Genomic DNA, 12,826 nt, shown 5'->3' with positions numbered 1-12,826 from the left:
ATTTAAAAATACATTTAATGATGCTTATTTAATGATTGCCTACAAAGCTGCATTCAATTATTTGTAAAGGTATTTTTACTTTAACCACTTGCAGACCAGAAGATTTCCCCCCTTAATGACCAGGCCATTTTTTTGCAATATGCACTGCGTCACTTTAACTGATAATTGCGCGGTCGTGTGGCGTTGTACCCAAACAAAATTGACGCCCTCTTTTTCCCACAATTAGAGCTTTCTTTTGGTGGTATTTGATCACCTCTGCGGTTTTTATTTTATTGCGCTATAAACAAAAAAAGAGTGACAATTTTGAAAAAAGAATATTTTTTACTTTTTGCTATAATAAATATCACAACAAAATGTAAAAAAAAAGAAATGTCTTCATCAGTTTAGGCCGATATATATTCTTCTACATACTTTGGGTAAACAAAAATGCAATAAGTGGGGATCTGTCTGTTTACATACACAGATCCCTGTTATAGACTCTTGCCTGCGATCGCGTTTGGTTGGTGGACATCTCAGCCGCCGGTCACGAGCATCGGGTCCCTGCTATTGCCCTCAAAGGTGCGACATACACCTACGCCGATTTGCAGAAACGACCTGCTGCAGTATAATAACGACGGCTGGTCGGCAAGTGGCTAATAACAAACATGTCACACTTACCTGCTCTGTGTAATGGTTTTAATCCTCTTTTTTGGAGTCCCCCATGGGCTCTTCTGGCTCCTCCCTCTTTCCGATTGCCCCCATAGCAAGCCACTTGCTTGTGTGGGGTTGATCCTGAGACCGGCTCTGCCCCACTCCCTCCTCACAGGCTATCTCTATGCCCAGTGAGGAGAGAGCTGCTGTTCTAGGACACGGTGTGGGATCGAGTTAGGCTCAGGTAAGTATTCAGGTTGGGCTGGGGGAGCTGAGCACAGATTTTTTACCTTAAAGTAGTATTCCACAGAAAAAAAAATCATAAAAATTCTAAAAAAAAAAAAAAATTGGAAAAAAAAATGTTGCTAGGGGGTCCCTTGTAGTCTGCCTCCTTCAGTGCCTGGGCTGGTGACATCACTTGCCCTCGGCACAGGAAGGGCTCAGCTCTGCCCCCTCCCTCCTGTCAGTCATCCGGGACATGTAACGGCGCCGCTCGTGCATGTGCAGTGGGTGCCCGGCTGTGAAGTCGCAGCCGGGTTCCCACAGTTAGATGCCGGCGCCACCGAGCGGAGGGGGGAACGAGCGGGGCTTCGTTCTACCGCATCGCTGGACCCTGGGATGAGTAAGTGTCCGATTATTAAAAATCAGCAGCTGCAGTATTTGTAGCTGCAGACTTTTAATTTTTTTTTTAGGGAAACTCCTCTTTAATGCAGAGAGTGCATTAGGGTAAAAAAACCTTCTACCTTTACAACCACATTAAATGTTGTCTTTTATATGTGCTGGGCATACATCTTTAATGCATACATATCTACACACATGTTTTTGTGTGCCGAGATGTGTTACAAGGCTCTTAAAGCATATAACATGTAAATGGACTCTTAGGCCGCGTACACGCGGGCGGACTATCCGTCCAACTAAGTCCGTCCTACTTTTGAATGAACGGACTTGACCACACACGACGAACAGACAGTCCGCTGAAAGCTTGCGCGATGACGTGTATGGCACGTACGACGGGACTAGAAATACGACGTCCAATTCACTGCAATGCAACCTTCGGCCGTGTAAATCCTTTCTGAGCATGCGCCATACTTAGTCCGTCGAACTAGCCTACTCACGAGCGGACTGTCCGCTGAAACCAAGTTTGGACGGACAATATTACGGAAATTCCGAAAGACTTAGTCCGCCAGACTGTCCGCTGAAAAAGTCAGCTGAAGCCCACACACGAGCGGATTGTCCGCTGAAACACGTTTCAGCGGACCAAGTCCGTCAGACAGTCCGCCCGTGTGTACGCGGCCTAAGGCCGCGTACACACGAGAGGATTGTCCGTCCAACTTAGTCCGCTGAAACACATTTCAGCGGACAGTCCGCTCGTGTGTGGGCTTCAGCGGACTTTTTCAGCGGACAGTCTGGCGGACTAAGTCTTTCGGAATTTCCGTAATATTGTCCGTCCAACTTTGGTTTCAGCGGACAGTCCGCTCGTGAGTAGGCAGGTTGGACGGACTAAGTATGGCGCATGCTCAGAAAGGATTTACACGGCCGAAGGTTGCATTGCAGTGTATTGGACGTCGTATTTCTAGTCCCGTCGAACGTGCTGTACACGTCATCGCGCAAGCTTTCAACGGACTGTCTGTTCATCGTGTGTGGTCAAGTCCGTTCATTCAAAAGTAGGACGGACTGTCTGTCGGATTGTCTGACGGACTTAGTTGGACAGACAGTCCGCCCGTGTGTACGCGGCCTTAAAGAACCTAAACATACAAAAAAAACACACATATTATATTTGACAATGCAGTACACCACAACACATAAAGCATAGGTGCTGTAAAGTCTACTGTATATTTGTAAATGTGCCATTCAGAATGAATATGAATCACCCAATACACATACAATTTGTTATAATGGGAATTAAAATGAGTGTTTTTATGCATGTTAATGAAATGTAAAGGTCTGGATCCAGTCTTTGGGGTTGATTTCTTATGCAGCTCTGCATAGAAACCAGCTTCCAGGATTTTTGTCAAAGCTGTTTAATTGAACAAGCGGAAGTTAGAAGCCGATTGGCTACAGTACTCAGCTGCACCCAATTTTGAACTCTTCAGTTTAATATATCAACCCCACAGTGTTTAATTACTGTAAATCAATACATTTTTGTGGGCTTGGCAAATGAAAGGAACATGGAAGCTTAATTTTTCACTGTGAATATTTGGTGTATCTAATCCAGGCATATCCAAAGTCTGGCCCGCGGGCAAATTACGGCGCACTTTCCGGTTTTATACGGCCCCACTGGTAATTTGTGCCCCACTGAAAAACATTCAGAAGCTGCATTCATGTCAATGGTGAGGCTGCATTCATGGCACTTGAATCCCCGAGCGCCACACGATTTGTTGGGGGGACCACAAAAGATATATACCATATTTATCATTCCCCGGAGGGGACAGGGGTGGGGAGGGACGAGTGCGGTCAGATTACATATAGGAGAATCTCCTGTTTACTCTGCGGCATCTGTAATAGGAAGGGCTGGCATTGGACGACTGTTCTGTCTATCATAGGGGGCAGGACTTTGTATTAAAGAGGCTGCCAAGTAAACAGGAGATTCTCCTGTATGTAATCTGTTGGCGCTCGTCCTGCCCCCCTCCCTGTCCTCTTCGAGGCTGCATGGATCAGGCTGCACTGATGGCAATGGTGAGGCTGCATTCATGGCACTTGTGAGGCTGCATTGATGTCAATGGTGAGGCTGCATTCAGAAGCTGCATTCATGTCAATGGTGAGGCTGCATTCATGACACTTTTGAGGCTGCATTCATGTGGTAAGGCTGCATTCATGTCAGTGGTGAGGCTTCATTCATGGCACTTGTGAGGCTGCATTCATGGCACTTGTGAGGCTGCATTCATGTCAATGATGAGGCTGCGTTCATGTCAATGATGAGGCTGCGTTCATGTCAATGGTGAGGCTGCGTTCATGTCAATGGTGAGGCTGCGTTCATGTCAATCGTGTGGCTGCATTCGTGTCAGTGGCGAGGCTGCACCCATGTCAATGGTGAGGCTGCACTCATGTCAGTGGTGAGGCTGCACTCATGTCAGGGGTGAGGCTGCATTCATGGCAATGGTGAGGCTGCATTCATGTCAGTGGTGAGGCTGAATTCATGTCAGGGGTGAGGCTGCATTCATGGCAATGGTGAGGCTGCAGATGGGCACTGACCCTTAATTTGCTTCACAGTTCTGTATTTAAAATGTATATAATAAATATGGGATATTTATTATAGCAAAAAGTAAAAAATATTGGGTTTTATTCCAAAATTGTCACAACTTTTTTGTTTATAGTGCAAAAAATAAAAACCGCAGAGGTGATCAAATACCACCAAAAGAAATCTCTATTTGTGGGGAAAAAAAGGATGTCAATTTTGTTTGAGTACAATGTTGCACGACTGCGCAATTGTCATTTGAAGCGAAGCAGTGCCAAAATCACAAAAATTGCTCTGGTCATTAAGGGGGTAAAACATTCCGGGGGTGAAGTGGTTAATTTGCGTATAATTTGAATGGTTCAAAGAATGTCAGGCAAAATGGTCGGCCCTCACGCATGTTTACTTCATCAAATCTGGCCCTCTTTGAAAAAAGTTTGGACACCCCTGACCTAAGCTGATGAGAGTATGGCTGGTTGTACCCAATAAGAAAGCTGGGTTCAAAATGGTTTTATTCAAAGTTTTACATATTTCAATACAAAGGCATGGAATAACAGTTGAAAGCAGTGAGCAAACATATGCCATGATTGATGCCCTCCAAACAAATAAGAGCAGCAGACCATGCCCATGAAAAACAAACGTGACAACATTTAATGAGTAGAATAGGTTGCCAGACCTGTGTTGCCAGTTACAGAATTAATTGTGACTTCAGTGAAAAAAAAATGTGCACAGTTATTAGGAATGATAAAGACAAGAGCAAATAAGTAGCTCTTGGGGGAGAATCACAAGAGGAAAGAGCTTCCTTAGAAGTAAATTTGATATGATGGGTTGGAATTTTCAACAAAATAACAATTGCTGTCCTTTGTTGTAAATAAGCATAGATCTGCAGTTGAGAGACAAGGCATTCCTATGGGAATGTGCATCTGGATATGCGTTGCAGAAACAAGATGTTCACATCATATAGTCCACTATCCACCTTTAGCAATATAGATTACAGCCTGTTCTTTCATATATCTTGGCATAGGTATCATTTCACCTCTTTTGCGCAATAGCCAAGCATCGTCCTATACGCTGCCAAGCAAAATGTTTGCTTTCTGTGTCTAATTATTTATTTTACAATGCATTATAAGAACTGCAATTTATTATACTGTATGAATGCCATTAAACTGATATAACACAAATGCACTGCAGATGTATCATTACAATTTTTACATTCACTACTGTGTTCTGTAGTGATGTAGGAGCCAGCAAAGCAACTGCAATACACAGCATTCAACACTCCTGGAAGTGTTGGATGTGAACAGATTCTCTTTGGGCTGGAACACTTTAGCAAAACCACAAACCAAGTCCGTACTTACCGTAGAGGTAAGTACAGTGCTTAAAAAAGTATTCATACCTCTTGAAAGTGTATACATTTTGTCATGTTACAACCAAAAACATAAATGTATTTTATTGGGATTTTATGTGATAGACGAACAAAAAGTGGCACACAATTGTGATAAATGGTTTTCAAAATGTCTCACAAATAAATATGTGAAAAGTGTGGCGTGTATTTGTATTAAGCCCCTCTGAGTCAATACTCTGTAAAACCACCTTTTGCTGAAATTACAGCTTCAAGTCTATTTGGGGATGTCTCGACCAGCTTTGCATATTTAGAGCGTGAAATGTTTGCCTTTCTTCTTTACAAAATAGCTCAAGCTCTGTCAGATTGGATGGAGAGCGTCTGTGAACAGCAATTTTCAAGTCTTGCCACAGATTCTCAATTGGATTTAGGTCTGGACTTTGACCATTCTAACACAGGAATATGCTTTAATCTAAACCATTTTTTTGTAGCTCTGGCTGTATGTTTAGGGTTGTTGTCCTGCTGGAAGGTGAACCTCCGTCCCAGTCTCAAGTCTTTTGCAAACTCTAACAAATTTTGTTCCAAATTTCCCTGTATTTGGCTCTATCCACCTTCATACTAACTCTGACCAGCTTCCCTGTCACTGCTGAAGAAAAGCATCCCCACAACATGATACTGCCACCACCATGTTTTACGGTGGGGATGGTGTGTTCAGGGTGATGTGCAGTGTTAGTTTTCTTCCACACATAGCGTTTTGCTTTTAGGCCAAAATGTTAAGCTTTGGTCCCATCTGACCGCAGCACCTTCTTCTACATGTTTGCTGTGTCCTCCACATGGCTTCTCGCAAACTGCAAGCGGGACTTCTGATGGCTTTTTTTCAACAATGGCTTTCTTCTTGCCACTCTTCCATAAAGGCCATATTTGTGAAGTGCACGATTAATAGTTGTCCTGTGGACAGATTTTCCCACCTGAGCTGTGGATCTCTGCAGCTCCTCCAGAGCTACCATGGACCTCTTGGCTACTTCTCTGATTAATGCTCTCCTTGCCCGGCCTTTCTGATTAGGTGGACGGCTATGTCTTGGTAGGTTTGCAGTTGTGTCATAGTTTTTCCATTTTCGGATGATGGATTGAACAGTGCTCCGTGAGATGTTCAAAGCTTGGGATTTTTTTTATAACCTAACCCTGCTTTAAACTTCTCCACAACTTTACATCTGACCCGTCTGGTGTGTTTTTTGGGCTTTCATTATGCTGTTTGTTCACAAAGCTTCTCTAACTAACCTCCAAGGGCTTTATTAAATATCTGTATTTATACTAAGATTAAATTACACACAGGTGGACTCTATTTACTAATTAGGTGACTTCTAAAGGCAATTGGTTCCACTAGATGTTAGTTAGGGTTATCAAAGTAAAGGCGGCTAAATACAAATGCATGCCACACTTTTCACATATTTATTTGTAAAAAATTTGGAAAATCATTTATAATTTTCTTTCTACTTCGCAAATATGTGCCACTTTGAGTTGGTCTATCACATAAAATCCCAATAAAATACATTTACGTTTTTGGATGTAACATGACAACATATGGAAACTTTTAAAGGGTGTGAATACTTTTTCAAGGCACTGTATATAGAAAATACTGAAATTTATCTTATTAAATAAATTATAGAAAGTCATCTCTTTTCAGGTGCCCTTTCTTAAGAGAAAAAAGACAAAAAGTTAGGGCCAAAAGAGGTTCTACCCACCCTCGAATTGATGGTCTTGGGGGTACAGTACTCATTCCTCAGGCCTGTCTGAATGTCTGCTATAAAGATGGGTCTCTAAACAATACAAATTGCTGCAAAGTGGAACTGGTCCCATTTTGTAAATGTGCTTTCCTTCTTCCTATGTGCTGAGCTCATGTATTAGTCCTAAGCGTTTCTTCAACTTGAAGAGGTTGGAGGCCTAGATGCTATTTCAAAAGACGTTGCACCCAAGACAGGTGCCCTTTCTGCCTATGCTTAAGCATGGTCCTGATAAACAAGCTATTATTAACACATGAAATGTACCTGTAGGTAAATAACTGTTGGTTTGATTATATCACAACCTTAATACATTATTATGCCCCGCAGAAATCACTGGTGTTGGGAGCTGTTGGTGCTTATGACTGGAGTGGCACTGTTGTGCACCAAAATTCAAACCAGTTTTCTATTTTCCCCTACAATGCATTCGAAAAAGTTCTTTATGACCGAAACCAAAGTTCTTATCTAGGTAAGTTTGAGGTTCATAAATGAAAGTTCATTACTGCATATGTTTTTCAAAATATCTTTATCACTGGCTATAGGTTTGTGTAGTCCTCAGACTGAAGGCACATATGACTCAGGGCACCATTCCTGCTAATAAAATATTTAGAAGGAAGGATTTCCTTGTATCATATAACACTAATATACATCTAAATAAAGAGGACTCTCTGACTCTATTTAAGATGGTACAGTATTTCCTGGAGACTGTTAGGTCTCTGATTTATTTATTTCTGGAGTAGCTGTTTAAACCAAAATGCTTTGCAAAATATATTTTTGTTAGGATCGAATAGGCAGATCTTGAACACCAACTGGACTATCCCCACTGTACAAAGTGTTCTCTCCACACTTGTCTTAGATATACCAGTCTGACATATTGGCTTTGCAGCTGGTCTGCTTGTCAACCAACAGCTTGTATGGTCCTCATTTATTAATTTGAAGAATCCACTTTGGAGAATCGCTGCCCCCTGTACAGAAGAGAGAAATCCAGTTAAGTTGGAGTTGTTTTGCAATATAACACATATTTGCATCTAGAGGGTCTAATTAAGGCGGTAACATGTAGCTACATTTAGAATGTATGTCTCATTTAGAAGGCTTGTCCTCGTTAAAGTAAATTCCATGCTACAGCACTGTCACCAGTCCATTTCTGGCTAAATGATAGCCAGTATAATTGTACTCATTTTCTGTAAACCAAGCCTGTCATTGACACACCCTGGGGGTAGTCTAGGACTGATGAGCACTTACACGTCAATATATATAAGTTTTGTGGAGCCCAGGAGAAAGGCCCACCCCTGCTACTGCCAATAAAGAAGAGGAAGGACCCAGGACCCATGACATAACAGGACTTGTTTGAAGACTGTAGAGAAAAAGGTATGTTTATGGTATTTTTATATAAAAAAAAAAGGAAAGAATCAAGGGAAGGTGTGTGTAGGGGAAGTGGAGGTGGTGGTGGTGGGGGTATAGGCTTCTAGTTCGGCAGTGGAGAGAAACATAGACACAGCTGGAGTTCTGCTATAACTCCAGGCAAAAAGTTCCAAGGCCACATTATGGATGTAATTACATACCAGGCCAGCATTTTAGACAGGAAAAAAATAGATAAGTAAATTGTATGAGGAAATAGGGTTGTCTTATATGTTTCTACCCCCTGTATTACTGAAAGCTTTAGGTTTTGGATTCAGCAACATTATACACTCCTGTCAGCATCTCTTCATAGGAAGCTTGCGTCTTGGGAAAAAACCTACATCTAATTTAACGTCTTGGTATGTCATATGAAAACCATATGCTGTGACGTAATTTGCTTTCTGAGTGTGTTCCATATATTTATTTTGCAGGATATTCTGTTGCCGTTCTCAATGTAGGAGACTCTGTGAACTTTGTTGCTGGAGCCCCAAGAACAAATTACACTGGTCAGGTTCTGGTTTACACCATTAATAATAAGGGGAATGTGACGATCCTTCAGATACAGAAAGGAGAACAGGTATGTGAACCCAGTGGAATCCTACATATTGCTCATTAACAAGCCTGAAGTCTTGACTGTCTGTATTGCTGCTCTGCCTTTCTGTACCATAAACAATAGTTGAAGAATGGTAGGATCATCAGACTGATTGCTTTTAAACAGTACAGACATTTCTTATTTTAAAGTTGAACTCTAGGTATGATCCCTATTACGTAGTTACATTAGTCCAGCTTGGGCCAATGTAAGTATGCATATCTTATACCCGATAAGCCGCTGGGGAAGTTGACAATCACTGTGACAGTCAGCACTACTACAGGGATAGCAGAAACATTCAGATTTTCTGTTGACTCTAATTGTACATTCTTTGAGACTATTGGCTCTCAGGGACCCATTTGACCTGGTTCAAAGGTTATGCAGTGCATTATTCATTTGGGCATAATTTTGGTTGTCAGTTCGGAGGCTCACCAGAGCTTGATATTTCCTTCCAACTGAAGATGACTGATGAACCTGATCCTCATCGATAACTCTGGGCACGTATTGTTTTTTGTGGGCTACCATTGTCATAGTTGTGCTATGTCTTTAGGTCTGACAACCTCCTAGAACCTTCACATTTATTTTGGGCATTGATGTTTGTTGCCTTTCTACAGCATAATCAATGTAAAAGTGGGGATATTGTGAAGTCCATGATGCCTTTTTTCCCAATTTATTTGCAGATTGGTTCCTATTTTGGCAGTGTGTTGTGTGCTGTAGATGTGGACAAGGATTCTATCACAGATGTGTTGTTAGTAGGAGCCCCCATGTTCATGAATGAGAACAAGAAAGAACAAGGACAAGTGTATCTATTTTCCATCAATGGGGTAAAATCTTTTTTTTTTTTCCTAAACCCTATTAAAATTCAATATTATTCAATATTACAATGTCAAATAATTCCACGAGTTTAAGTGAGATATGAACAGAAATGTATTTCTCTCTTCTTTTTTTTTTAGGGAACTTTAAATCAGCGTGAACAGTTGGAAGGTCCTGATAATCTGGACAATGCTCGGTTTGGAGCAGCCATAGCGGCACTATCCGATATCGATTTGGATGGTTTTAATGATGTTATTGTTGGAGCACCTTTAGAAAATGAGGAGAGCGGTGCTGTTTATATTTACAACGGAAAGAAAAATACAATTAGGACTAAGTATTCCCAAGTATGGACACTTATGAAAGTTCCAATTTAGATACATTTATTTTTATAATATAATTTCAAATATATGAACGGATACAGATATCAGAAGACCACCTGTTTTATTTTGGAAGAGGTGAAGTTGATTAAACAATTTGCATAGACACGACCCAAATTTAGCCCAAACCTCACTCTCTACCTCTAGATCATGTTCGAGCATTGTTTCTTTTGTCATCAGCAGGCTTCCAAATTTCTGATAGGGGCAGCTACTGGGACCCAGTTCTTAACATAAACAAACCACCAGAACCAAAATCCCTTTCTCTACAAATAGTATGTGGGATTTTGGAAGACAAGGCAGCAATATTCGTTAAATAAAAGAAAGAATACTAATGTGCAAACCACATTAAAAGGTCAAAATAATAAAGAAGCAGCAGCCGACATAAAATAGTGTCCCCACATTAAAACAGAGTATAAATAAATAAATGTGACGCTAACTCAAAACAATTGTGTAACAATAAAATGTGAAATTGTGAAATGTTGATCACATATAGCAAAGAATAACACACATGAAGTGACAAATGTATTAGTGAATAAAGTCCATAACTGTAATGCATTCAGTGAAATCATATTAAAAATTAAAATATATATATATATATATATATATATATATATATATATATATATATAAAAATTAAAATCGCAAACACTAAAATGCATGTGCAAAAAATATTGTAATGATTGATAGTAGAAATGTGTAAATCAGGTTCAGAGGAAGGCATCAACTTTTAAACATTGTGGTCACACTTGCTTCCACCATTCAAAATCCACCAAAGGTGTACCCCAGCCACTCACCTTAAATGAAGACCCCAGTGTGTCTAGCAGTGCTTTGGATAAATTAGATTAGGTATTCAGATTGACAGGTCATTTTATAATTGTTGCAAAGTTAGAATTAAAGACTACGTTTAGCTAAAATGAAAAACATAAAAATCAACACAAGGAACATAACTTTACAGTAAGTACAATGTATCCCTTGTGTAGATTCTTCTTCTTTCAAGAGAAATATTCTTCCATCCCTGCCCACTTCCACCACTGTGATCTTCCAGTTTAATGGAATTTAATACAGCTAAAGGTCTGTTAAGAGCTCTCTTCAAAAGAGCTTGATTATGCCCACCCTTTCCAGCCAGATACATGAGCCATAGAAGCTGTAGCAAGATTGACAGGAAACACTTGAGGTCATTTTTGCAATTACAATAGGAAAAAATTCAAAAACATTCAAAAAGTTCCAAGCTGAATGTTAACTTTTTCAGCATTGTTTAGAGATTATTTCACTGGTACCGGTCATTAAACGTCATTGGTAACCTCCATTTTTCAAATGCGGAGACCCCCAGTGTGTTAAAGAAAGAAATGTAGCTAAGTAAAGTATAGATATGCACTCATTGCTCTGATTTGATTGATAAATGTTTTTCTTTCTTTTAGAAAATACTTGGATCCTCAGTTAACCCACAATTGCAGTTTTTTGGAAGATCGGTTGATGGACACACTGATTTAAATGGAGATTCCATAACTGACGTGTCTGTTGGTGCTTTTGGAAAAGTAGTACAGTTTTGGTGAGTAAATCTAATTATTAATTTGGAATTATTAAGACAACATATCATACAGAGAGCCTGGACATGTCAACCCTCCCCCCTGATAGTGCTAGCAAAACAGGAACCTCTTCTATACCAGTAAATGGGTGGTTTGCACTCCGGGTAATTCTCATGAATATTTAAAAGACACTGGTATATGGAAGCTGTGCTTGTTGACTTATTAAAGATGCAAGATTCAAGGCAGCAATGTTTATCCTTCCTTTACCGCTTTGGATAATCATATGTGTATCAGATGCAGTTTATTGCTTCTAGTAGATGTTACGCTTTTTACACTATTATTAACCAAAAAAATGCATCAAAAATAATTTGTGTTAACAGGCTCTTACTGTAAGTAATGTTGATTTTGTATCCACTCTGTTTCATATAGCTGCAAAATAAAGGCATGAGCTTCAATCTGTAAATATAGCGAGTTAAAGCAACCTAACAAGTAAAAAAAAAGTGTTTTAAAATAAAATTTGTTCCTATTTAACCCTTCATTAACCCTTAGTTTACCTTAACCAGCCGTAACTAAAGGAGAAGTACAGACACAGCTCATTTGGCTGTACTTCTGCTGTGGATCACAGGAGTGCAGTTAATTCTGCACTCCTGTGACCTCTTTTCAGCAGACAGCGGGCTGAAGCCTGCTGTCAGCTAAAGTCACAGAGCTGGTCCAGACTGGGAAAAGATCATGACCATATGGTCGTGATCCACCCAGGAGCCTGGACTGGCACCTGGCTTTGGCTTTCAGAGAGCTGCTGAGAGCCAAGGCTAGTGCTGCTCTCACCCCCTCTACAGCCTAGCACTCCAGTGAGCGCAGGGGGGGCAGAGCAGACAGCGGTGTCTGACAAAATTGTTATTTGTGTAGCTGCACTGGCCCTTTAAATGTGTACGTCAAAGAGTGCCTCAAAATTTCAACGCTATCACATATTATGCCTTCATTAACATGTACTAATAATTTCCATCACAAACTATATTTAGAAAATCATAATGTCCCAATGTTGAAAATGTGCAGTAAATAAAGTCCAAAAGAATGAATCCACTGTGCTGAACAAAAAGGTGACTTCCAAATCAATTGTGTTGTGATCCACCACCACCTTTCAATCTATGTCCTTACCAAAAAAGCAGTATTAGACAAGCCTGTATAATGCCTTTCCTTAATA

At 40.4% G+C, this 12,826-nt stretch overlaps 1 protein-coding gene across 1 annotated transcript in view; it reads left to right on the top strand.

Moving 5' to 3' along the window:
- Window positions 1-12,826, top strand: part of ITGA2 (integrin subunit alpha 2) — a 222,311-nt gene that overhangs the window by 127,578 nt on the left and 81,907 nt on the right. The window contains exons 11-15 of the mRNA XM_077462759.1: window positions 7,253-7,391; window positions 8,752-8,897; window positions 9,590-9,733; window positions 9,863-10,066; window positions 11,518-11,648. Of these exons, the coding sequence (XP_077318885.1) occupies window positions 7,253-7,391; window positions 8,752-8,897; window positions 9,590-9,733; window positions 9,863-10,066; window positions 11,518-11,648 (764 nt within the window). The remainder of the gene's footprint in view (window positions 1-7,252; window positions 7,392-8,751; window positions 8,898-9,589; window positions 9,734-9,862; window positions 10,067-11,517; window positions 11,649-12,826) is intronic.

The sequence above is a fragment of the Lithobates pipiens genome, unplaced genomic scaffold, assembly GCF_037356315.1.
Source record: "Lithobates pipiens isolate NorthernLeopardFrog02 unplaced genomic scaffold, aLitPip1_a1.2 Scaffold_3, whole genome shotgun sequence".
In the NCBI taxonomy this organism is placed as follows: Eukaryota; Metazoa; Chordata; class Amphibia; order Anura; family Ranidae; genus Lithobates; species Lithobates pipiens.
This window is presented reverse-complemented; position numbering and strand designations above follow the sequence as displayed.